The sequence below is a fragment of the Echiichthys vipera genome, assembly GCF_963691815.1.
Source record: "Echiichthys vipera genome assembly, chromosome: 21".
NCBI lineage: Eukaryota > Metazoa > Chordata > Actinopteri > Perciformes > Trachinidae > Echiichthys > Echiichthys vipera.
The window spans coordinates 9,268,562-9,295,534 of record NC_139846.1 but is presented as its reverse complement, the minus strand read 5'-3'; the positions used below and the strand labels follow the sequence as shown (position 1 = coordinate 9,295,534).

Sequence of the window (26,973 nt, the reverse complement as noted above, 5' to 3'; positions counted from 1 at the left end):
ACACAAAGTTATGATCTATGATTATTTGTTACTAAAGCCTTACAGCCTCAATTTGCATATGAATAATTCATTGCAGGGTAAACATTTTTCTCTTTGGTGCCATAAAGAAATACAGCAAATGTCCTGCATGATTAAAGAGGGTTTGAGCGATGTAAAATACTGTTCTAGGGGCAAAGGTCTAAGAATAGATTGTCTACTGTGTCACAAGTGTCAATCCCAGGCTGAATTTAAAAAGCACCCCCAATATGTCACATGAAGATGGAAAAATGGTTTGGTCAAGAGAAAGAAGATGGAAAGAAAAACAGCATGGATCCCATTGGCCAGTCCTACTTACCAGGTTATTTCTGTCCTGCTGCATTGTTTGACAGTAGACAAACCACACAAGACAAGGGGAGGGTGGGGCAGATACAACACAGAGAGATTATTGTACGTCAAAAAAGAGATGAATCGAAACTGAAAGGGTCACAGGTAACGAGAGTACATCGTAGTAAGAGATTGACATACAAAACTATTACTTAATCCTTCAAATGTATAAGCTGACCATTTACTTAACTAGATTCATATATTTCCAAAGACTACTCGCTAACAACAGTTATACATGGAGCATGTGTTGCAGACATGACATGTGATCGGGTGAAAATACAGTAAAAGCAAGCAAATCAAAATATGTACTTGATCAGCCATTGTGAGTCATTCAAAACAAGGTGTAGAAAAGAGAGCTGAGTGACATTCAGGTGAAGTAAGTTTAGAGGTTTCAGTTGAAGAAGATTTGATTTCAGTTTCATAGAAACATCAAAGAGCAGGCCCAAAGTGTTATTCAAGAGTTTAGATGAGACCAACAAACCTCAACCCATCCACACTTTCTATAAGAATGACCCACACAGGTTCAGTCTGAAATGCCTTACATCAACAATTAAGACACTTTGGTCACATTCAGACACGCCTGTAATGGAAAATGTTTGTCGTAGCTGGAGAGAAAATATCTGTTAAACACGTATGCAAATGTGCATGAGCATTTTGAACAGCAGATATGCGAGGTGCAGAAAAATCAAACGCATCTTGACATGTACTGTTTCTCCAGGGTCAGGCAGCATCACTGGCACCGCTCTGCATGCTAAATAAAAGCAGCAGCAGCAGCTGAAAAGTGTGTTATTGAGTTTGCCTCTGGATTCTGCAGTACTGTTCAGCTTCAGCAGGAGGAGCAACAACAGTTAGAGACACCTGAGCGGACAGCCAGCAGCAGTAGCAGTAGCTAATCTGATAAATAACAGGAAGTCAGCATATTTGCAAATGAAAATATATCCTCACCTCCTTCTGGGCTATGCCCATTTTATCCCTCCAGTGCATCAACACTATATCAGCCTTCTCCTTGGCAAACTTCTCCACTTCCTTGGCTGCTTTGCCGGCTATCCGCTGCCAATCGGGTACCTTGTTTCGATTTAGCTGGTCCTGCGGGAAACAAATAGAAAACAACTATTACAGATGGCAAATGCTTTCTTATTGAGCCGTTTGTTCACTCTGCAAAATTGTACAGATGTGATGCGTTTCTCCAGATACCGTGGCAATTTTCAAGTTGTCCCGGATGTGCATTCGGTCCATATCTTTCTCTGGGACTGGGTCAGTACTGTCCAGGTAAGCCAGCAAGCCTGTTGGCTGTGAGGGCACGAAACACAGTGAAATGGGTTAAAACTTAAAACAGTATGCATAATGTGCAGAGTATCGGACAGTCATCAAATATTTTGAAGTCTGAACTGGGTTGCTTTGAAGCCTTACCAGTATCCTTTTCAGGAGGTTCATGGCAACTGGGTTTTCTGCGGTCCAAAGTCCCACCAGGTGACGACTCAGCTGCCTGAAAAACAAAAATCACACATGAGTTTTTTTTAAGAGGAAAAATATTCTTGCTGATCCACTGTAGGAACTGAATCTTTGTCTACTGTTATATGCAATGGGTGTTTCTCTGGTTAAGAGGCTTAGACCTGTTGGTAAGCATCCGTTGATCTGCACTGACAGTGAACAAAGAAGTGTGCAGATGTCTCGGAAGAGCTCCTTCACTCAAGGCCAGGTCCTGCATCTTGGTGGCTATTTCCTTGTCTCCCTCCTAAATCAAAATATAATAAAAACACCGGTAGGTAATTCTCATAAAACATGAACACTAAAGACAATCCAATCACGAAATGATTGATATTGTAAAGCACCCAACCCACAGAAAAGCTTACCTCAATAATGGCCTTCATCACCAGGCCTGCTCCCTTCACTATTGCCATAGAGGGATGCTACGGGACAAGGACAACAGAACTCAACACACGAGCATCTTCTGAATTTATATCAGTCATATAATTACAGGGTTTAAGATTAAATGCTTTTTAAGACTGTCGTCTGAAAATTCAATCCTCTTTCCACAGCAAACAAATGCACATTAGGTCTGAGCTTTGTTTTAAAATCAACCTGAAAATATTAATAGGGATATTTTTGTATCTCCTTATAACAATCATGTAAAAATCTCAGTCATATAATTATTTTTTATTTTATTGGCAAATGTAATAAACTGTGTCCCACTATTATGCTTTAAATTTAATTTTATGAATTTAAATAACATTTTGCATGGAAATGTTTATTTGCAGTCTTGCATTTTATCAGGATGTATGATTGTATTTGTGTAAAAAAAAAAGTAATAACCCTGAGAAACATTACAAGATAAAGAAACAGCTGGACAAAGACCAAACCATTTTTAAAGAGAGAGAGAGACTTTTTTTTAACCTTACATTCTGAAACTCTAATTTAAGACAATTTAAACACCCATGGTAACTAAAGTGGGAAGGTTTATTCACACTAGTCAACTACCTGGAAAAGTTTGAACAAAGTGCGTCCATCGGCGGCAACCATCTCAAGCAGCATGTCAAACTGCTGCGACTCTGTGGTTTCACTGTAGGGGGCGCAGAGGGCGAATGTTAAGAAGTCCAGTAAGGAGCTGATGACCAGAGCTCCTGTCCCATGGTCCTGGAAACAAAAAGAAAAATGAGAAGTAAGATTTTGGAAACATGAGGTTTATGAAACTATACCATACAACTACTTCTAAATTTCACAATTCCACACGCAGCTTGCTGACAACAAAAAGAAATGTACCACATTAGTGATGAATTTTTCAAGGAGGTTTTCCAGGAACTTCTTGGAGGAGAGCAGTGAGGCCTTGTTGAGCTGCTCCTGCCTCAGGTCATAGTCATCGTGCATCGGCTGCAGAGAAACATGACAGAGGAGGTCTCAGACAAACAGAGACAAATATGATAAATTAATGTTTATGTATGCATTTTGAACTAGATATTGAAGTGATACTTACACACATAAGGGCACAGAGCATGTCTACAGCAGCATGTGTCACACCGTTGTTGTTCCTTTTTAAAGCTTTAACCGTTTTTACTCCCAACTTTTCCCGGAACCTAGAAGACACAAACAAACATCCATAAAGCAACGGATGCCACTAAACCAAACTTAAAAACCATGAGGATCATAAACAGAATATAAACCATACAAATACTGTATTATTTAAAAAGAGGTCTGGGGTTGGATACACAAAGAATTCATTGCTTCAGAAGTTGTTGTTTCTTTTGCTCAAAGTGTCACGTCTTCTACTGAACCATTAAGTGTAAGAAGTTAAAAGAGGATTTCCTTGAAGCAAAGATAAACAGTATTTATTGTGATCTGTCTTGTTGTTGTGCGAGGGGAAACACCAAGCTACTCCAGCAATGAATCTTTGAGGATAAAACCGATTCTCATTTGCTTCACAGGAACAAATAAACAGTAAATACAGTTCCTCTCATACATCTCAGTGACCCGGAAACACTACGGGGTTCTTAAATATTGTGATGTATAGAAATCTGGAGGATAGAATGGGCAAAGCAGATAAAGGGAGAGAAATGGCGGCACAAAAAAATAAAGAGTATGAGATGTCCAGAGAGGAAGGTCAAGACAAATCGAGCCGGACAGCTCGACTGAACACAGTGAGGTGACATAACCTCCCTTCTGAAGTGCCTGTCTAAAAGCCTGAGATGAAAGCAGATCAAACATAAAAGAGAGAAGGGCTGATCGACAGACAGTTGAGAAAGACTTTGGAAAAGAGCAAGAAGGATAAAAAGCAGAGACAGGCAAAAGGGCAGACTGAGATGTATGGATTGATATTTACGTTGCATCTGTGACTCCAGACCCTTGACCAGACCTTGGAATGACAGAGCATGCCTGTTACCAGCAGCTCAACAAAAAATTACACTTTAACAAAATAAAAGCAGGAACGTAACACAAGGATAACTGTTGCATTCTTACTTAGGCAGTTGGGTGAAAGCCTGGAAGCCAGCCTTGGAGGCCACCAAGCGGCGAATGGCCTGAAAATGGCTCTCCAGCTCAGCGTTAAGAGCCGGCAGCTCGGCCTCCTGGGATAACAGAGCCAGGATGGCGTTGTTGATGAGCTTCTCTTTGTTCTCAGAGAAAAGACCCTGAAGAGTAGAGAGATGGGATTAAAGTGTGAATCCAGCTTAGGCCGTTACACAGACATAAATCACATGAACTGAACACACTCACATCTTGGGTTACTGCATGCAGCACTCCACTGTAGGATATGTTGGCGTTGAATCTGAACACTGCATCTGCAAAGTTTCCGTCTAAGCAAAGGAAGGAGCGATGGAACAATTAAAAACAAGAACAAGAAGAGACCCTGTGACACTTTACGTAAGGTCAGTGTACCCCCACGTCGTACCTCTTGTAACTCCAAACAACAACAGAGAATGGGGTGTCAAATAACAAAATCCATTCTAAAGGCATTTCCAGGATAATCAAACCCTCTAATAACCATCTAAATTAACAAAAGATTTTATTCACTCTGCTGCACAATTGAAAAATAAAATATTTTTAAACCGTTTCCCAAGCACCAAACACAAAGTACACCTCTGGCAGATGCTACTGTCAAAATTATATAAAATCCAATTCAAGTTCATGAATCTCATGAGATGAGATGAAGGGCTTGGACTCACTAGGAGGTGCTGCCAGGAATTTGAGATGCAAACTCTCCACCTCCTCATCCACAGGCATGCTCAGTAGACCCCATCGCTGCCCTCGCTGCGTAGGGGCCATCTTGACGCATACGTCCCTGTTGCCTGAAGCGCGGACTCCATCAAGTAGGCTGGCTAACAGGGAGTCCCTACAGACGGCACATACAAACAGACTCAGCTAAATGCATTACAACTGGAGGGTGAACAGTGAGAACACCTTGACGGGAGAGAGTTAATATGTGGCAGACACATGCACGCGAGCAAATGAGTCATCTTGTAAATGAGGCCAACAGTACAGAAAACATTTGTATCGTCAGGGCCTCCAGCGTCACTACATAAATAAAAGACGAGTGTATGTCTGTGTACCTTTCTGTGGAGGAAAACTTTCTGATCTGACCTCTGATGAATTCGACTGTAAACACCTGAGGGTTGTCTACGTCACAGATGAGAGCAAATACCTGAAGGGAGATGAGACACAGGACAAGAGTGAGAAAATGGAGAAGAGGGAGCGTGAGAGTTTACTTACATTACAAAGGCTAAAGTGGTTTTACCCAAGCTGTTGACTTAGCAGTGATGCGATTCATACATAATGAAACAAAGACAGGCACTTCAATTAACATGTTTTCACAGAAGTACAACTAGACAAGACAAAATGGTTTGAGCGTAAATGTCTGCGCATGAATTTTGTATGACTTCAGTTTCTGAGTGCTCACCTCTCCGAAGGGTTTGATGGTGACTATGTTGTATGAAGCCGGGTCTCTCTCCACGAGACATGTCTCTGTCAGGGCCAGTATACGCTTAACAGGCTCCTAAGGAAGGACCGTACAACGATAAGTCATAATACTTACAAAAAACATTAAATATTTATTACTTGAAGAAATAAATAATAACAATAACTTCCTGCTACACATATTTCAAGTAGACCCCTTAGCAATCTACTGTTCTGGTTCGAGAGCCCTGACCTAACACAACGAGGAACAAGGAAGAGCAGAGCGTTCTGACCGGTTGTCGAGGGGTGATCTTCTGCACCACGAACTCGGCCAGCGAAGTGATGCTCTCGTCTGAGCTGTACTTCCCCAACCTGTCCGTCACAAAATCCTCGAAGGTCAACGCCTCCTTCCTCAGTCGTAGCGTAATACCGATGAAGTTCCCGGCGTGCTCTATGGCGCAGCGGATGATGTCATCCCGGTGCTCCGAGGCAAACAGGTGCTGAGAGAAAAAAAAGGTTAATGTTAAGACAACACATGACAGATGCACAGACATAAACACACATACATTGTATGCATGCATACCAGCCTGCTGAATCCCCCATAAAGGATGCAGAATCCTCCCTGGTAATCGGAGACCTCGACGAAGCCCTCTACGTTACGATAGTCGTAGGAGCAAACCACCCGGTTGGTGTGCGGGTCGATCTGGTCGATGCCGCCCGGTGTCACCTCTAAACTCACTGGCTTCCGTGTGTCACTCCAGTGGTGCTTGTAGCAGTTGTAACGCTGGAAGGATTTAGCATGTGTTGAAATACATTCAATTTGGTGTCAAACATATAATCAAATGGACGGTTTTTCCTTTATAGATCTCAGTACTTACCCTGCCAGTTATTTTTCCCTCTGAAAACTCTGTTCGGAATCTCTGTTAAAAAGACAAGAAACGAAAGGTATTTCATTTTAGAGTCAACACACACAACTATCTGTGAAATCCTCCTTGTTGAACACTAATGAAGTGTTGTCTTCATTGCAGAATTACAAATAGATTTAATTAGTTCTATTGGGAAATACTCCTCCTCCTGGCTGCTGTTTCAACACACCTCAGCATAATGAGTTACTTTCTTCACAGCAACAAATACCCGCTGATTCACGTTTGTGAATAACACCTACAGCGAGTCAAAGGGCCGGTGATTTGCAAGCACTGCATTCCCAACAACAGTGCATCGTACATTAACTGACTTTTCTGCAACAACACAGCAAAATTTGCAGCTGTGATTTAATACATGTGTTATAAATACATGCACGAGAGTCTGTTCGGTCGTTGTGAATGATGGAAGTGAAGTGTTTGTCCTCACCAGTGCTTCTGTGAGCAGCTCTGTCCGGTGCTCTGTTGAGAACTTGAGCGTTTCAGACTTCTTGCCGCTGCCTTTGCGAAATGTGAGGTTGAACTCTGTTCCCTGACCTTTTCCTACTGGACCAATGCCACAGATGTCCCCATAAGGCCACTGGCACCATAAACAGCAACAGCACAGAGAAAACATTGTTATAATCACAGACAAGCAAATAATCAGCAGTATAAAAACATTTAATAAGTGGTTTATAACACATTATCATAGTTACATTGTAAGTGGATACAATTGTTTAATGTATTCGTTAACCATGTAACTTCTCCTGTGGGCACCTGGAAGAGGAAGCTGCTGTATAACGAGATAATCAAGGACAATATATTAAAAAAAAGCTGTTTTAACAATAATAATAATAATAATAATAATAACAATAATAATAATAATATGTCTTTATAAGAGAAGTTATAATTTCTGACAAATATTGTCCATTAATAAACACCTAAAATGTCCTTCTGGCTGTGTACAACCACATTATAGTTTATAATATTTTACATTTTATATTGTATTATAATGTCACTTTATGTCATGATTTACTGGTTTACTGTTAATTTCTACTGTTTAATGGTTTACCACTCTGTATAATAAATGTATTACTTCTCATTATACATATACATTTACTACATTTACTCTACATTAACCTCTTAAACCAAAAAATTATATATTTTTACATGTTATATTTGATCCCTCTATTTTAAGTTCTGCACTATTTTATGTCTTACATTCTCATTTTATACATATTTTATGAGCATTGTTGGAGTGAGCCTCTTCTATAATTAATGTGCCAATGACAATAAATAACTTGACAATGAATAACATTCATTTAACGTTTATATACTGTGTGCATATCAAAGCTAAACAAGGGGACTATGTTATTTTTACAGTTATTCCTTTAAAACAACCACGATGCTATTTTCTGTCCAGCCATTTCCATGACTGAGTAAGTTGTCATGTCTAATGGGTATTGATTATGAACATGTTTCATGTTCTAGTCAGTGTAAAGACATGCTGTTGCACATTCACCCCAGTGCTGAAAGCTTTGAGCATTTAAAGGCACAACAAGTTAAAAATAGTGTGTTTCAGCTTTTAGCGAAAGAGAAATGTGTTTCAAATGGATTTTCAATAGTCACATGAACAGCACATCCCACAGGGGCCTGTGAGGCACTGATAGCTACGGGGAAGAAGAAGCTCCTGAAGGACACTGGAGTTCCTGTACGACCGGCTGCGCACACACACTGACCTGATTTGTTACTTCTAGCGTGGTAGGGTTATACGTGGTAATGCCATGCGTCCCCACTGAGAAGACTCGCTTGTACCTGGAACACAGAGATGGGATGAGTCAGAAAGAGGGACTAGCCATCACCGACAGCACACGGCAGCAACACCTACAGTCGCATCACATTAGCAGTGAATGTGGGAAAAGAAGGCCGAATGTGTGTCGGTCTTTCAAAAGGATCCATTCAGCCTGTGATCACAAGAGTGCAAAATACATCTCATCACATAAATAAAGCTCCATTGTATCAGCAGGACGGTGGATGTTGTAGCCCTCTGTAAGCGATTGGTGAGTCAAGGACAGGTGACATCACTGGGGCTCAGTGATATCATCCACATACAGGTTTGTTACGTCAGTTTCCAGATATTTTTTTATGAGATAATGGTTGAGATAAGGCACAGAGAGAGTGAAAGATGATCACTGACTGCCACTTTCAAAACAAGACAGTCAGCCGGATTGAAAGTCATTAAGATGTAGCCTTAATTCTCAACATCTCTCTGCATCTGTGCGCTCGCCATCTCTGGCGGGGACGTACTGTAGCGGCATATAGTGTCACATTCTACCGCAAAAAAACAATAAAATCTTCTAAACCAAAAATTACACAACCTGACATGTTCCAGCGGGAATGTGATCTGAAATTGTAGAGAAATTAACAACATCCACAATAAAGATGACAGCTTTCCCTTGACGTTAGCATGTAGCAACATGTAGTAGCAGTGTATGTAATGTAAACACTGCTGGAGAAGATGACCATATAGAGAAATCTGGCACGACTTGATGTAATCTTAGGTTTTTGCTCACAGGGATTACTTTTACATAACATATTTAAAGCTTAGGTCATGTTTAATATGAACATCTGACACTGTTACATTATATATATGACAAAAAAGCATAAAAGGTCAACTTTAAAATGAAAAGTGACAACCTATCGTACTGTAACCGTTAATGAGTCACTTTTTGTCTCTGAAATATTTAACGAATTCATCGGAAATGTGATGAGTGGGGTTTTCTCACATAGTAGGAAGGAAGTGTAACTCTGAGAGTGTGTGTGTGTGTGTGTGTGTGTGTGTGTGTGTGTGTGTGTGTGTGCCCCATTCATGACATTCTGCATGAAAATGGGTCACTTGAGGGTCTTGTGAAAACCAAGTTTGGTGAGGTTTTTAGGTTTGTTGTGTTTAAATTGTGTTTATTTGTTTCTGGTATACATGTATGTTCGTCTACGTCCATCATGTTCTTTTCACACCTCCATAGCACTATTAGCCTGCACACATGGAACATGCTGACTAGGCTCCTTTTCTTTTCTTGCACATCCTCATCAGGATCGGATACTATTAAGGGGACTGGTGAAGTTCTCAGCCAGTCCTATCGAAAAGCGGAGTAAAAGGAAGTCAAATTGAGAGGTTACTTCCGCATAATGCACTCGGACTTGTATACAGCGTACGTGACATTGACTAACATCAACAGACAGATCAGGCAGCGGCCTGAGGCAAGGAGTATTAGGTTCAGTCAGCTTGCTTTTTCACAATTATACAAATGTGTCCTTTTTGTGACCCTTCCCTATTAGAAAGCATGTCCCAATGTATGGAATCTGTCCTCCCACTTCCTTTCCACTCTTCTCGGTTTCCGTCATCTTGGGCCACAAAGTTTGACTCAGACTCTGTCCTGATCTCAGGGTGCTGTCTCTCTACATGTCTTGACCTTGGTGCTTAATGGCTGGTTTAACTGAGTGACAACACAAACTTAGTTAATTATTCATTCTCTGTGGGCTGATTTCATTCCATCTTGGTACAAAGGCAATATCCAACCCTCACTGCATGTGTGTGTTTGTTTGTAAGGCTACCCGTGCATCACCTTACATTTTTACTGTACTTCTCGACATTGTAGATGCATTTTACATAGTTGTGAACAGGTTTGGCTATGTCTTCAGTTTGAACAATTAATAAACTACTGTATTTCTGGCTCTTCATAAATACTATATTATAATTTTAAAGATTGAATAGACGCAGAGTTCGACTCTGAACATAATGAAAGCATGCTTAACAGCATACAGATGACCACGAGGAACATTCCTTTGAAAGATAACTAGAGAGATTGCTAAAACAGATTTTCTGGCTGAAGCATGCCAATTTCAATAAGAAGAAATGTGCTTAGTGGCTCTCCATAACCAAGTGCTGCAGTGAAGTACAGAGGAGCTGGAGCTTTGTCTTTAGGCTTAGAAGACATATTTACTATTATAAAAAAAGTAATACCTGCATGTAGGAAGATGGGATGAGAAGTGACATTGGGGGAGTAAATTGTAGTATGAAATTGTATTAGAAACTCTAGGAATTTAACAACCTAACAAGTGATTTTCCATGTTTTGGCTATAACAAATCACGTATACTTGTATATACTTCATTACTGATGAACATTTCACAACTCATGCTGCTGTGGTTCAGATTTCCATTTATACAAAGATATGAAAATCAACTACTTGAAACAAGCTTGGGAAAGATAAGTGCCATGGCATAAAGAGCAGACATGATTTTCAAGAAAAATCTAAATTACTCTAGTACGGTATGCTTTTAAAGCTGGTCAGTACCAATGTAATAAATATATGTACAATTTGTACCACAAACAGTGGTATAGTCCTTGATATATGAGGAGAAAAGAGCACATTTGCGGGTAGTTTACAGCACAGATATAGTTTAAAACGGTTACTCCTTATTCAGTAGGATTGTACAGCATGTCTTGAGAGCTTTTCCTTCCACTTCAAGAGTTTCATAATGTTAATGTCATATTAAGCAACTTCCTGTTATCTAACTAAACTCTCTTAACAACTGCGTCTCCTCTTTAAACCAAACTTCTCAAAAAGAAGGCTGAGCTGAAGGTTTGTTTTTACCAAATAAAAAAAGGACAGACAACACTACATAATCTCCTTTACAAGACTAAACAAACACATTTCAGAGATGCATTACATGTATGAGCAACAGAGCCACTGCACAACTGAAAAGACTTTAATATAATATATATATATATAATATGAGGAACAAAAAGCTAGTTACAGAAAATCCTCCATACTGGTATGAAAAACAGCAAGTGGCAGATAATTTCAAAGGAGTTTGTGATTTGCATATTCATGCTCTGAAATCATGTAGAGAAGTTCTGTGTTTGAAACCCTTACATGACACAGAACAATCTAAGATAATCAATTTGTGTCAAAAAATGCCCTCCATTTGGAGGACACATGCAGACTCAGACAAATCTAATATTCTCTACAAGCTCGAGTCACAAGACTTGAATTAAACATGATCACGGGCACAGATGGAGAGAAAATGCTGCTGCGCTGAAGCTAAAACTACAACTGTTTACATCTACTGTAATTTTAACTATTGTAAAATAATGTCTGGGGCAGGATGGGAGGGAAACTCAGTCTCTTAGACATCCAGTGATTTTCATGAATCTGGTTATGTCACAATAGAAACACTTGTTTCAGACACGCAAGAAGAACACCAGACAGAAAATTGTGGAAACTACAAAGCAACAAGATCTTTTTTTAATTTCCTGTCAACTCCCTGCACAACACATGAGCAATACTATCCCCATCTGCTGAACAATCTTCCATAACGTTCAATTCTTGAACATTTGACAAATGTATGTTACTAACGATTAGAAGCATTTTTATCTCTGCCAAGGAGGGCTGTCAGCAAGATTACAGAAAAAACTACTGGCATGATTTTCATTACACTTGGTGGAAGGGTGTAACATGGACCTGACACGACACCCTCTCTTTCAGTTGGCTTATTAAAGCTCTGTGTGCCCTTTTCATAGAAGACAGGCAAATGATGACGATCTACTGAAATGCATTTGACCTATTCATATAAGCATGCTGTCAAAAGTGAATGGTTGTCAGCATCCAGATGCTTATGTCTGCAACTCTTGTTACGCTTCACTGATAAACCAACCAGAGAATTATATTACAGAACAGTTTAATTTCTCTCTGCTCACTTGCTCTCTCATGGCTGCCCACTCACTCGTATTGTCCCGCGCTCTCTCATATTTCTGTCTCTTTCTCTTCAGAGAGTCAGTTAAATGACCTTCAAATGTTAATGTCTGCCTGTTCACCAAAACACATGTCGACCCATTTGGATCAACCATCTACGTGGGTTTTAACTGCGCCACTGTGTCTTTCTGAACGGGGATATCGGCCTCCACTGTGTCCACCACACATGCATCAACGCTAGTCTCTGATGGACACTTCAGGAGGCATTAGCAGGATGAAGCTCTGACGATGGCTATTGCTCTGCAGCCCTGCTTAAGTTACCAAAGTCAATGGCAGCAGGCCTTAATGGGACAAAGACATTTAGAAAGCAGGTATTGGTTATATGATCCCCCTGGCTCGCTGCTCAAACTGAAAATTGCACATGTAATTCAGTGTTTATAACAATCAGTCTGCCACCTACTGTACCTTTTATGAAAATAGTAAGAGATAGGAGAAAGCATATCTGTACCGTTGCATCAAGCAGTGTTTCACGTTTTTCATATCAATACATGAACATCAGTATGAACGTCATGACGATGTGTTCACTGCCCGTATCAGTGTGTTTGGGTTTTCTCATTTCATGAGACAGTGCAGCTCCACAAAACACACACCATAAGTGCTGATGAGTGGCTGCTGACAGTGGTCTGCAGACCTCTGACAGTATCCCTGGCTAGGATAAGGAAGTCAACACAATGGAAAAACTGAGTCAGGACTTTAGGATTTTCATAGACTGTCTTTACAAGGTGATGAAGGGAATAGTTTAATGTTGCCTTGTGAACCAGTACAAAGAATGTGAAGTAGACAATGGCACCAGCCCTAAAATCCTATCGGTGGAGGATAAAAAACAAGTTGTGGGCCTTACTTTCCCCTCCAGGAGTGTTTGGTGGTGTAGAAACAGGCCAGGTCTTTGTTTTCTTTGACGACATTCATCTTTTCACAGGCCCTACAAAACAGATAAAAGTTATTGTGACAAGGATCAAAAACAGAAAAGGGTTCAGAAAATAAATAGGTGGAAGATATTCAGGAGAAGAATGATAACCAATGGCTCTCCATGTCTCAGTTGATGTCAGCTCCATAAGAAGTCCCCAAATAACCTGCACATTCACAAGTCAGTACTACATCAAGTTTATGTACACATTCCAACATACTGCAACACACACACACACACACACACTTCACACAGCCATTCAACATTTTGCAGCTTAAAGGGAGAGACTCCCACCAGACACTCCCTCTGCTACAGAACTAATACAGAGTAAATAGTGATTATGCAATGACAGAGTAGCACATCCCTCTGTGATTGACCGATTCTTCACTGTCGTTAGCTCAGCCGTGAACCGTAGCATCAATGCAGCTGATAGCACATGACTTCCAATTCATCATAAACCACTCTTTGACATCCTCACTCTCTCCTACACGAGTGCATTTTGACAGGCTCACTGTGAAGAGGGGCAAACATAAGGAATCACCGGGATAAGACCTGCTTAGCAAAAAAAAGCGAGGAAGTAAAGGTCTTTCATTCCACCCTGTTATCATCGGCACAAAACACAACAGTGCACCAGCTGAGCATGTGTCAATAAAGTCTGGTGCAAAGCCAGCCTGGCCTATTGATCGCTTTAGATAAACAGGGGTTAGGCCCAGTGCATTATCTGAATGAAAATCCTTGTAATCTAACTTTAACACAGCTAGACACTCTCAAACCTGGACAATATATTTACTAGGATCCATGTTGTTGTCAGGGAAGAGTTTCCTTTTCCAATTAGTGCAAACCACAAAGCATCTGTGCAGTAGTAATTGTTTCAAACTAATTAAAGACAAATAAGGAATCAAAGACAAAAAAAACAGCATAGAGCAAATTGGGGGAATAACTCTCTCTCTCCTATCCTTAGTGCAATAATTTGCTAGTGGCTGCGCTGTGACAAGGGGAACCTGTGTCAGCACTCTGCCAGGATCCTGGAAAAAAATCTGACTCCAGTTTTCCTTCCTCTCCATGTCAGAGTGCGACTGAAGCAGGGAACAGCAAAATAACCACAAATCATATAATCAACAATTCACAGATGGGACAATCGTGGTGTTCAGAGAGAACAGGATGCAAATACAAGCTACTTTCAGGGGCCACAACAGTGGATGGGGGACCTTTAAAAAAAAATTAGCAATCTCAATAATTGATGTCTATGCAGGGAACAGTCAAGAGCCAAGTTTTGCATCAACAGTTTGTTTTCCAAGCATGCATTCATGGAGCTGCATAATGAATCTAATCCAAAGCGGGGGGCTGAGGGAATGCACAATAGGAGATGTTAGCAGCAAGCAGTGCACAGCGTGCTTTATGCTGCTGCAGAGGCCAGTGCACTTTTTATTACATTACTGGGTTGAGAGCGTTGTGATGAATGTAAAAGTGTCATGTGATTACCCTTCCCACCACTTCCTGCCTGTATGCAGATTTACAGCAAATCCATGGGATATTCTTGAGTGAGTTTGGTAAAAAAAAAAAAAAAAAAAAAAAAAAAAAAAAAAGAGAGAGCGAGAAAAAAGAGTAAACAGGAGAAGTAAATATAAACCAAACTGGGCCCCAAAGCACAACATTTACATGATAACTTGTTCCAGACAGGTCTCACAACTTTTCAGAAACGTTAACAAACGCAGCTTTTGATAATTGCTAACATAGCCGTGAGAGTCAGTACAATCCCATGGTGAATACTGGTGCGTGCTGCTAATAGGATTGTATCAAACCTCTGAATGGGACCTTTCTGAACAACTGAAAACATTAGTAGTTACCGACTAACTAGACTACAGCCACAGGTAATACTGCCATGACAATTAACATGTAACACTATGTAAACAGCTCTTTTGCTCTGCCTATTAAAGTGTGTTTTTTAACCTGTTCCTTGCAGCTGTTGGGGGGGAAAAAGGTTGCATCAGCTGCTTTCTTTTGAAAAGTACAACATAAAGAATAGGAAAACTGCTTAAGCATCAGTGTGGGTGCAAGGGTCAAAAGATCATCTGACAGTACAATAAAAGCAGAGCAACGGCCAATAAAAAAACATCTACAGGGGACATCTGGACCTACAGAATCACATAAGAATATTCTCTTGACATAAACTTCACACGAATATCATGCTGTTTTTTTACAATATAGTTTCCTTCTTGAAAGCCTTTATGCACAGAAAACGTGTTGCAATGTCCTCCCTTTATTTGCCAATTTATATGAAGCAATTTCTCAAGGAACTTACTCTCCTTCATCCTTACATGGCTCTGTAAGGACATCATGAAGCCCTCTCTCAAAATATAATAATAAACTCGCAGATATGCATGGTAAAGATAGAAGTTACACGAATTGTTAAGTCCATTTGAGGCTGTTTGCTGGGTCCCGATATGACAAGTAAATCCATCACAAGCAGCATTAACGTTATTACCTGGCTTTCAAGCGCTTAACCAAACTCAGCTTCATTGCAGCGGGCCTACACTGGTTAACTGTCTGGGCTAAAAAACAAGCACGACGACGTTGACACTTCTCCTCCTCCTCCTCCTTACTAGAATAACAAATAGTTCAGACACTTATGTTATCAGCGTTTGTTTGCCAATGCAAAATAAGGGGCTGTGGCACAGGCTAATGTTGGGTTAGCACACACAAGCTAGCTAGCAAGCTAACTAGCACATCGCTCATGTTTTGCAGCAGAGCTAAGCTAGTCGCGTTAGCAGCGAGGTTCAATCAAGCAAACATGGAGAGGAAGATGGCTTGAAGACAGTGGCAGGTGGAAGCGGGTGTATTTACCTGTAAAAATCACTAACGGGTATTAACGGTAGCCGTCCCTCAGCCCCCCACCCTCCTCTGAGTGCCGCCGGTGCTTCTCAGTTTTCCCACAGTGATGCTGAAGGTGCTCAGTTTAACGCCGTATTTCCCCTAACAGGGCTCAGGACGCTGCCATATTCCCTGATACCATAAAGCGAGCCACTGCGCATGCGCGAGGCCTGCCTGTCATGCGGCTGTCAGCTGATTGGTTTGTCGGAACGTGGACTCATCGAGATGCAGACCCGAGATCAGTTTTTATGAAAGAACTTCCTTTAGTGTTTGTATTGATACAGGCAGCCCAAACTGACCTCAGAAAGGGTTATCGTTCGGGGATGATGCTGGCTGTGTTTGTCACGTTGTGTATTTTGTAAAATGAACTGTCAGAATGAACCATGTTTTAAAAACGACCTTTTATGCGTTTTAAATATTTTCTATAATGTAAATGACCTTTTATGTCTTTTAAATGTACATGTTTTATTTGTTATTTCTCCAAATGCTTTCAATGTTTTACGTGAAGCACTTTGAATTGCCTTGTTGTTGAATTGTGCTATACAAATAAACTTGCCTTGCCTTGCTTTGCCTTGTAAGAATGAAATGTAGAAATGTAATTCTGTATTTTGAATCTGTTGTTAACTTGATGCTTTTATATGGTAAATTTCATTTGCACAGGTCTCTCAAATGTATAAACTCTAAAAGTATTAAGTATTTATATTAATATAAAGCAAGTATTTAATTTATATATAGAGATTAATAGTTTTCTTCAAACAGCTCCTTATAAGCATTGAAGGGAGATATTGCATGCATGTTTACTATGTTATTTCTTATTTCTTATCTAGTAAAATATTTAGATTCTATTGGTAAATGGAAGAAAATAGAGTTGTATGATATTCTAAAACACTTCCCCACTGGGCCAACTAACTGAAATCAAACTTCCTTTGTAATCAGTTCTTAATCCTGTATTACTATATGTCTGTCTTTGATTACAATGCTGCACTACCATTATTCAATGTTATGTATATATGTTGCCATATGTATTTTGTACATTTTCAATAAAGTAAAAAAGTTTCCGTTTGTGCTTACTTGAAACCAAAGACTGTATACAGCTATATGAAACTGAAGAATGAATAAAAGAGCGTGTTAAAACTATACTTTATATCAAATTGATTTTCCATGCACCACAGACTCAAATACAGACTAAATGTTGCTAAAATTGACCTTCTAAGTAATATTTCTAAATGGATTTGATGAGATGGAAACTGAATTACACTACTCTATTTCGACATGCACATATCTGCGTTATTCACGTCTTGATCATTTAAAGGAAATCGGAAAAACACCCGTTATAAGACCAATTCAACCTGTTATTTTGTTTTTTACTTTTGCAGGTTTCAAGATATCAGTAGCCTGCTAGAAAGATGGATTATTGTGCCCTCTAGGGACACAGCCCCACTAATGCATCAATACTTCTGTATAATACTTCAGTTAAGATTGAGAACACACACACACACACGCACACACGCACACACGCACACACACACACACACACACACACACACACACGCACACACGCACACACGCACACACGCACACACGCACACACGCACACGCACACGCACACGCACACGCACGCACATTATACTGTATGTATTACATATATGATACAGGCATATGCAGAAATATCGTCTCCTTTGAAAAATCTTTTTCCTGAACTTCCCCATTTAGCACAACATGTATCAAATATGGTCAGTTCTGTAGAAAACTGATTTAGATAGCACCTGAGACCTTCATATACTTAACCGTCTTATACTTTTACTACCAAATATATGTAAATATTTGTATTGTATTCTACTGTCAACTGCTAATGTTTTATTAGCCAATCATTATATTGCTTTATTCTTAACTACATAACATTTCTGTGCTCTTATTCAATTTTTTTGCATACTTTATCAATGAACCATTCCTCTCCAATCTAATATCTAAGTAGTTCATAGACCAGCTGCAGATATGACATCAACACTCACTCATTTTGGTTCTGCCACAAGAGCTATGTGAATAATGAAAAGCAACCATCATGGTCTGACCGAGCACCGTAGAACAGCAGCACAAACAAATGGGACTCTAACAAAAACTGAGAAGAGTAATCTATGACTTGTATCGACTCACCGTGATTGAAGGTAAAGGGGAAACATCTTGGTCTCTGTGGCTGACTAATGTTGCACAGTGAACTCGAGCGGGACAGCACTGTGTGGTCACATTTTGAGGCATCTAATTAGGTGACCAACCATGTGCTGCCTGTTAGTCTAATTGAATTATAACTAGAGAGACATGAGGGAAAAAAAACTTCCTTTTTTCAACCTCCTTAAAATGGACACGTCGTTTTGGCTCAGTGTAGTGCAACAGGATCTGTGTGTTTTTGATTTTGTTCACATGCAGAAGCAGCCATGATGAGTCCCGCCATTTAAGCCATTGAAACATGAATACTAATAATTACTAATGGGTAATTATTATACTATAATAAAAAACACTGCAATATGCTACAACTAGCGTCCCAAACAGCATTATCTCCATTATACATTTAAAAAAATATGGCTGCTACATGATCAACAATAAAAAATGTTTGAAGATACAGTATAAAAATAATAACTCTTCAAAACAAACTGGCAGTGGTTTGACATGCCTGAGAGATGCAATATGTCCTCTTGTTCTAACCAGCAGCTCTAGATCTTAAGATCCCGATTCCAAAGCTTTACTATGTAACTATTAAATCAAACTAGGACCCGCTGCTAAAACATATACATGTGATGTACGTGCCACAGGGGGAAAAAAGCCATATGAGGGAGTGTACATTATCTGTGCAAACTGCTGATGAGGAGTAGAGGCCTAAACACTTCTATCTCAATACTGCCATCTACTGCTTAATACTCTAGACCGACAAACAAACCCAATCATCAGTTTGGTGACACGATATACACAGTGTACATTTAGGTTAAATATTCTTAGCCTTCTTGTACCAATAACCTGTAACATTAATAACTGAAGAAAATCTATAGGCCTGGTGGTTATCATGTCCTGACAAAAAACAGATGCACCTTTTGAAGAAGAATGATCTAAAACAAAAGTATAATTTTAGCACCTGTCATACAAGAAATGCAGCACAATGTGCCTAATAGGAAAATGACATGACATAGAATAAACATAAAACAGGGATATAATGTCATAATTAATGTTTTGTGCCTAGCTTCAGAAAGCAACTAACAAATAGAAAAAAATATTGGCTCGAATAGAATATAATTCTATAGAAAACAGAATAGTTCTTTTATTTATTTTAATGTTAAATTTGTTGTGTTCTGTGCTCTTTTTTGCCTGTTTGTAAGTTTTTGTTTTTTTCTCTCTGTTTAAAATCTAAACTGTAAAGAATAACCATTCTCATGTAACTTGATTCAGCTTTTCAAAAAAATATGTTGCGAAAAATGAAAACAGAATATATTACAAAAGGAAACTATAACAATGTATATGGCTATAACAGTCCGTTTCAGAGTGAAACAATCAATACATGTATAAGTAACAGCTTTGTTTTGTATACAGTCTTAAAAGCTTATAATAGCAATTAAATGCCTATTTATTTATATGCAATTTGGCTTTTATGGCAATGTCGTTTTCTTAACATACCGTAAAACATTTTTTACAACATTATTTGCAAATCCTTACAAACATCATGTTATTATACTTTTTAAATGATCAGGCACTTTTTGCTTTCAATGAACATAACGATCTTATATTATGATGACGTAACGTAATTGAACCTAAGAAGAGAGAATACTTAAACACACAATAAAAAAGGAGTAGAAAATAAAACTATAGAGCGTACAGAGTACATTAAAAAACAAGAATGAAAGGTAGGCAATATAATCACATTTGAATAAAATCTTATAGTTTACCAGCTGTATAAATACTTTTCTTATTGTTAATACTCAAAATAATTCTGAAATGTAATTTTAAGGGGACATTTTAGCAGTCATTTCACCATATAACTCGTTGTTTCATGTTGTACGTAGCGCCGTTGAACGCACCTCTGGTAACCAAGGCAATGACGCTTTTCTCCGTTACCAAGGCATTCTCAAGGCAAACACTAGCTGCAGAGCTAGGCTAGCCAACCTGCCAGATAATCTTACAGCTTTGATATAACCCCCGTTTAGCCTCTTCCCCGACTTAGACAATAAGAACAACATAGTTCACTTGAACCCTCGTCTCCAGTATATTACCATAAGCGTCTGTCGGTTCGCTGTGTGGCCTATATTAGTTGCTGAAACATCCGTTTTTATTTTGGATCACCTCAGTCAACAAGCTAGCGAACTTAGTAACGTTAACGTGAGCTGCACAGCCACCATGGTGAGTAGCTGTGATAATTTGCTGTTTATGGGTAGCCAGAGCACTCTTTTTGCAGGCTAATAATAGCATATCTGTTAGTTAGTTAGTTCGATAGTTTTTTAGTTAGTTAGTCAGTTAGCATGCACCCCCAGATATATCACGTTGTATGTGCAAGCTCATGCGAATAGGCCGTCAGATATTAGCAGGGGGAAATCCTCTTTTACTTAGCTTATAAGCTAGTATAGTTGTGGTTTCCATGACAGCCTCCCTCTGTTCATACTAGTTTCTCCATTCTTGTCTCCATGTAGGCTGAATTTGGGTTTAATGAACATCATCAGAATGAAGTCATCAATTACATGCGATTTGCACGTTCAAAGATGGTCCTGAGACTAAAGACTATTGACTCATGCTTTGAAGAACTCAAAGATAGCAGGTGACTGGTCTCACTTACGTTTTTGGTATCATTTTGTATCTATATTCAACTTTATTTAATTGAACTTAACTCATTTTCAGTTGGAGGAACTGTATTGTGTTTGTATGTTTCTCTCTGAAGGCTGGTGGAGGAAACCTTTACGGTGGACGAGGTGAAGGAGATGCTGGACGGGCTGCAGGCGGTGGTGCATGGGGAGGTGGAGATGGAGCTCATCAACACAGCTCACACCAACGTGCTGCTGCTCAGGCAGCTCTTCTCACAGGCTGAGAAGTTTTACCTTCGACTGCAGAGTGATATTTCGGAGCTAGAGAATAGGTGAGCAGTGAGAAGGAAAGGAAGCACTCAGGCCCACCCAGCAAACATTTGACAAAAGATGACAGTCAGATTTGCTCCCACACGAGTACATAATGTTCAAATTCAGATATTATATAATATACAGCGCCTCCCCGAGTCCTGAAAGATAATATTTTCTTTTTAAGTGTGCACAAATGTATATCTTTTTTTCACATTTGTGTATATACAATATATGGATCTTGTATGCACTGTAAAACCGCATCTCTGATCAGCCTGTGAATATTCTCACTTTATGATCCGTCCACATTATATTATCTGTGAAAAAACTTTTCAAAATTAAAATAATTTGAAATGATGTGACGGTTCAAGATCAAAGAGAGTGCCATACTAAAGTAAGGCCTCTTGACAGGCAATACACCTTCATGTTCATGAGAACAGCTCCTCCACTTTGTACCACTTCCTCCTCAGCAGTGTTTAGGTGTACCTTGTGATATGTTACAGTACAGTATATGACAGGCACAAAAGGTCATTACCTGAATTTAACTCAATGGTTTTCCTTTTTGCAGTGACATTTAGTTAGCCTGAAAACCACAACTTCTGCCACATTCTCACTACATTTTAATGTCAGTTAACCTAAATTACAAAATATTATATTTTGAGACTTTTGCAGAATGGCGGTGAATGTTAATGCATCACAAGCACTAATGAACTACAATCCAGAAACATTTTTTACCAAATACAATTTTGGTGTCTTGCAGTCTCTTAAAAAAATTAAAACTACAGAAGTTTCAGCAGCAGTCATCTTAAAGTCCAACTAAAAGTCAAACTTTCTGCATTGCCTGTAGTGCAGAACACTAAGCGTGAATGAAAATGCGTCTTTTGTAATTTTGGTGAACTAAATCTTTGATTCTTACACTTACTACAAAATATTAAATGTATTATTTCAAATTAACATTGTTACAAATTTACAACAATTAAAAATGAACTAGTTTCTTTTTCTAAAGTAAATATACAATTTTTTTGGTCAATGATTATCAGTAGGTCATGTTTTATGAGTGCATACGTTTGAAGTGGCAAAGTTGCACAAAGTTTGAGTCCATGGGTGATAAAAAAAGTTAAAACTTGCTCATGTTACTAAACAGGGTTGCCAGGTTGGCCTCTACATATATGAAACCTGAGCATAGAGCAATGCAGGCATGTTTATGTGATACCAGTAGTAAAGATAAATCCTGTTAAAACTGTTCTTAGAATGTGCTTTGCACTCTTGATCTTTTGGCAAATGATGTATTAAGGCCTTTTGGCACAGATGTAGTCAGAATATTAAATAGATTAACTGCTGCAAACAGTGCAGCAATTTAGAATAATCTATTCAGAATTTATGAAATATTAAGTCAAATTTTGTTTACAAATTTGAATGTCAAACTAAAGTCCACAGCACACGCAATCCTGTTCCGCTTTTTGCAAGTGAGATTGAGGAAGCAAGGATTTTCCATGTTCACTACCTCCACATTATCTGATCTGATCCTCAGTATCTGAGCAAAATGTCATGAAATTCTCAACTATTGGTTCTTAACGTGTTATAAACTCTTCATTGTAAAGCCAAAAGTACATGCGCTTGTTGATAATTTAAACTACTTCTGCTAATCAGGTGAACTTCATGAACCTTTGACCTCTGTATCCTTTTCACCTTGTTAAAAACTCTGAGCATGTTTTGGAAAAGTTCTTCTTATGGGTGGATAAATACGTTGTTTTTTTTCACAAGGCTCAGCCCTACGTGACTGATACGGCATGTAAAGCAAGGAGTACGCCCCACTGTCACAGTCTACGTGTCTTCAGCTGCTTTTTAAAAACCACATTTAAGCTTTTCAGAGAGCTGTTCTAGTCACCACAAGCATATGTCTTCTAACATAAGTGCTAACTGCCATCAAGTTATGGGTGTTTATTTTCCCTGCTAAAGATAGAAAACGGCCAAATAGAAGATTATTATCAAAAAACATTGTGGTGGCAAGTTGACAGTTGCCTAAGGAGATATTATCAGATCAGTTTAACCCTGTGTTATGTCTTTGTCTTATGATGTCCTATTTTGTGTTGTTTACGGTGTATTATAATGTGTAAGATGTACATTCATTATTGCATTGACCTTATATATGTATATATATACAGTATATGTATATATATATATATACTGTGTATATATACGTGTATTTTATAGACAAAGGTTTCATTTATTCTTAAGATATTTGATAAAATTTCAAGCTTTTTGTACTCCTTTCTATGTAATTTTCTTCATTATTCCATGACCCAACTTTTTGCTTTTCTCTATCCGTATAGGGAGCTGTTAGAACAAGTAGCTGAATTTGAGAAGACCGACTTTAAAACCACTGATAAGGTGAGTGTAATGTGCAGCTCTATCCCATGTAGAGCTTTTAATAGCACCATCAATAATAGTTGTCATTAATCACGTGTTCAAAGGATATTTACACCCACATGGAACTCAGTAGCTTGAAGCGTTCCTGTGCACATTGAGTTGTTTTATGTGTCAGGCCACCTGCCCGTCACATGTCGTGCCGTGCGGTTTAGAAGTCACACATCACTGAGGTCGACGTGTGGTTTCATGATGCACAGCTTAAGAAAAACAAATCAACTTTGTAATGCAATACTCTCTGTGCTCAACGCTCTTTCATGGGTTCAGCTATTCACACCTTTCTCAAAAGGTAGACACTAATCATCTTCACATTTCTAAAAAAAAGCCGGATAAAAAAATGTCTAACTTTTACCGTTACATCTCATGCAGTAAGAAGGTGTATAGCCAACACGTTTTAGAATAAGAAATAAGAACTGTCTAAAGTGTTGACTTTATTCCTAGATAAACCAGGAAACAAGCAAACCCAAGCTAGCACCACTGAATGAAGGTGGGGTGTCTGAACTTCTCAACAAGGTAAGAAAAAAAACATTGCATGAACAACAAATGCAGAGGAATTGTAGAAAGCTGTGCCGTTATTATCATATGTATACACTCCCTCACACTTATCTTAAATATGTCTTCAGGAGATCGCAAGACTACAGGAGGAAAATAATAAACTCAAAGCCAGGCTGCGGACTTTAGAATCCCAGGTATAACAATCCGCTGCGCATCTTTTTTATAATTAATGCACTAGTTTACGTTGTTAACGCTCTGCTCTGATTAATTCTCTCAGGCAATGAGTGCACTGGATGAGAAAACCAAGGCAGAAAGAGCTCTGAAAGACATTCAGAAGGTGCAAGGTGAACAGCAGGTACCGTCAGGAGTTCGGCTTACAAATCGTGCATCTTCTTTGGTGACACATTGAGTTTGCTTTCTTTTATTTTTTCTTTATTTTATTGCATACAAACATTTGCTGTCATCTCGGTTTTATCTGCTAACCTGGACCTCGAATGGTATGTATCCAGCTGGCCAAAGTGTTGCTTTTTGTCTGTCACTGTGTATAGGAATAGGGTTTAGATTCTGTAGTTTGAAAATGTAATATGAATTCATTCCACGTGAACTTGTATGTTGTTACTTTTGTCTTTCAAGCTCGCTGCTCAATCCCAGGAGATCAGCAGTCTCGAGGACACAGTGGCAGCTCTGAGGGAGGACTATGAAAAGTCTCTTAGTGTCAACTCTGCCTCCAAGAAGGATTTGCAGGAGAACCTGATATCTGCCAAACATGAGCTTCTGCGAGTGCAGGAGCAGCTGTCCTTGGCAGAGAAGGTACATCACTGCAGTGTTTACATGCATCTGCACTTAACATTTGTTATTGAGACGGTTTGGGATGAGTGCATCCAGCCTCTGTGCAGTTGTTTTCATGTGTGTATGTATGTATCTATGTGTGGTGTGCAGGAGTTGGACAGGAAGTTCCAGCAAACTGCGGCCTACCGCAACATGAAGGAGATCCTGACCAAGAAAAATGAGCAGATCAAAGACATTAGAAAACGATTGCAGAGGTGAGCACAGTGCAATCATCATCAGGTGTCCCTTCTGATTTAACCATTTGTTAAGAGGAATGGCTGCCTGAAAAAATGCAATTGGAGCATTTGGTAGGGTTAGAAATTTTAGGTTTATTAACGCTGTTATTGCTTGTCTGTTTCAGATACGAGCCCAATGAATGAGTTCGACCCAAGACAGCTGTTTAAACAGGTGTCCAGAGTGTAAGACGGGACCAAAATGTTTTGACTGTGGCTTTGGACAAGAAACGATTCGTTCCACTGCTGTAAGACAAGAGAGACAGAAAAAGAACACCTTTTTATTCATGCTTTATCTGGCATCTTCAAAAGTTATTGGCTTTAGTAGAGAGTGTGAACGAGAGGTCACAGAACACACACCTGACGTGACGATATGATAGCCTTCTTCAGCTGTGCTTTTTTTTTATACTACATCTCAGTTTTGGAGCCCACTTACAGCAGCGAGCAGACTTCCCTCAGTGCTCTATGCAATTACTATCTACTACTATGTCCCTGTTTGAAGAGGCCTTGTCCATTTGCTGAATTAGACAGATACGCACTGTCTGCCTGAAGCATTGCAGTCTTATCAATCAGATGGTTAGAGGTGTTATTTAGCTTTCCAGCATCGGGTAATGTTTGATTGAGTATAGATGTTTTCCTGATCAGTCTTAATTTTAGCAGCCCCTTTTGTAACCAAACTCTTTTTATTTTTTGAGTTAGATCCAAACCACTTTCATTCATAGAAAACAGCTTCAAAATAATGTTTCATGACCTTCTGAGGTCAACTCTGCTTTCATTTGTTACCTAGAGATTTAATAGCATTTCACACAAATATATTTTCAATGATCTGACATTCTGTGAAAGGCCGATCATTGAAAATATACCATTGCATTTGTTTTTTTCTGCTCTTGCATATTGAAAGACATGGATAGTGATCTAGAAGGAGTTCCCTGCTCCCCTACACAAAGGACATAGAGAGTACGTTTGTCTGGAATCTTTAACTGTGTACTTTTTTGCATTGCTGTGGGTGATGGAGTGTAAAAGGAAAAAAAATGAATATATACATGATGTTCATGAAGTAATGCTCTTGTAGAGTATGATACATCTACCCTATATTACACTAGATGTGCATTTGTTTGTATTGTGAAAAGTATGGGGTAATAAAAGCTGTTAACAAATATACAGTATGTGGTCATTGTAGTTGGTCATAATCACATGTTTTTTTTCACTTTAAGTGAAGGGAATATTTAATCATGTAAACACCAAGGGAATTCAGTGAACATTGAAGATGGCTTTCCCACCTATGATTGTATTCTAATATTTAGATATGCTACATGCTCTTATGTAAATATCAGATGGTAATTATGCCCTCTGAAGGACTGGTTCAGGTTGTCTCCCGCATTTGGCCCAAAGCATGCTGGGATAAGCTTCAGGGTGTTGTGACACTGTAAACAATAAGACGATGGAAGAATGAATTCTGATAGATTTAATTTATACACATCAGTGACTGGAACTGACTGACTAAACAAGGGGGCGCCAGACTGCAATAATGCACAGATCACTACAGCGTATAGCCCTCTCTTCATAAACCTGGAAAAGCTCACATGGGAGTGTGTGATCTTAGTATCTAAATGTGGCCTCAATTACTGTGAATGTATACAAAGCACGTGATACGATTTTGATGCAGTGTT

At 39.1% G+C, this 26,973-nt stretch overlaps 2 protein-coding genes across 6 annotated transcripts in view; one reads left to right on the top strand and one right to left on the bottom strand.

Moving 5' to 3' along the window:
* The window catches only part of dnajc13 (DnaJ heat shock protein family (Hsp40) member C13), a 28,887-nt gene extending 12,550 nt beyond the window's left edge, over positions 1 to 16,337 (bottom strand). For 2 of the 5 annotated variants that reach the window (XM_083936502.1, XM_083936505.1), the window contains exons 1-22: positions 16,210 to 16,337; positions 13,300 to 13,380; positions 8,384 to 8,459; positions 7,096 to 7,245; positions 6,624 to 6,665; positions 6,329 to 6,529; positions 6,039 to 6,245; positions 5,750 to 5,845; positions 5,403 to 5,494; positions 5,019 to 5,185; positions 4,570 to 4,649; positions 4,315 to 4,484; positions 4,178 to 4,210; positions 3,335 to 3,434; positions 3,124 to 3,231; positions 2,842 to 2,997; positions 2,217 to 2,273; positions 1,977 to 2,098; positions 1,774 to 1,849; positions 1,558 to 1,653; positions 1,309 to 1,449; positions 335 to 352 (exon numbers count right to left, since the gene is read on the bottom strand). In XM_083936502.1, coding sequence (XP_083792628.1) covers positions 335 to 352; positions 1,309 to 1,449; positions 1,558 to 1,653; positions 1,774 to 1,849; positions 1,977 to 2,098; positions 2,217 to 2,273; positions 2,842 to 2,997; positions 3,124 to 3,231; positions 3,335 to 3,434; positions 4,178 to 4,210; positions 4,315 to 4,484; positions 4,570 to 4,649; positions 5,019 to 5,185; positions 5,403 to 5,494; positions 5,750 to 5,845; positions 6,039 to 6,245; positions 6,329 to 6,529; positions 6,624 to 6,665; positions 7,096 to 7,245; positions 8,384 to 8,459; positions 13,300 to 13,367 — 2,256 coding nt within the window. In that variant the 5' untranslated portion in view covers positions 13,368 to 13,380; positions 16,210 to 16,337. The remainder of the gene's footprint in view (positions 1 to 334; positions 353 to 1,308; positions 1,450 to 1,557; positions 1,654 to 1,773; positions 1,850 to 1,976; positions 2,099 to 2,216; positions 2,274 to 2,841; positions 2,998 to 3,123; positions 3,232 to 3,334; positions 3,435 to 4,177; positions 4,211 to 4,314; positions 4,485 to 4,569; positions 4,650 to 5,018; positions 5,186 to 5,402; positions 5,495 to 5,749; positions 5,846 to 6,038; positions 6,246 to 6,328; positions 6,530 to 6,623; positions 6,666 to 7,095; positions 7,246 to 8,383; positions 8,460 to 13,299; positions 13,381 to 16,209) is intronic. The other 3 variants (XM_083936503.1, XM_083936504.1, XM_083936501.1) reach the window with 3 other exon arrangements.
* Positions 16,338 to 20,456: 4,119 nt separating this feature from the next.
* On the top strand, positions 20,457 to 26,231 carry lztfl1 (leucine zipper transcription factor-like 1). Its single transcript, XM_083936554.1, has 10 exons — positions 20,457 to 20,616; positions 20,904 to 21,028; positions 21,149 to 21,343; positions 23,654 to 23,711; positions 24,189 to 24,260; positions 24,371 to 24,436; positions 24,520 to 24,597; positions 24,876 to 25,052; positions 25,182 to 25,285; positions 25,432 to 26,231. Exons 1-10 carry the CDS (start codon positions 20,614 to 20,616, stop codon positions 25,448 to 25,450), a joined length of 897 nt encoding a protein of 298 aa, XP_083792680.1. The 5' UTR covers positions 20,457 to 20,613; the 3' UTR covers positions 25,451 to 26,231.
* The last annotated feature ends 742 nt before the right edge of the window (positions 26,232 to 26,973 follow it).

Coding starts and splice junctions, on each gene's coding strand:
- lztfl1 (XM_083936554.1), top strand. Junction 21,029..21,148: donor GAAGAACTCAAAGATAGCAG/GTGACTGGTCTC, acceptor TTCTCTCTGAAG/GCTGGTGGAGGAAACCTTTA. Junction 24,261..24,370: donor TGTCTGAACTTCTCAACAAG/GTAAGAAAAAAA, acceptor ATATGTCTTCAG/GAGATCGCAAGACTACAGGA.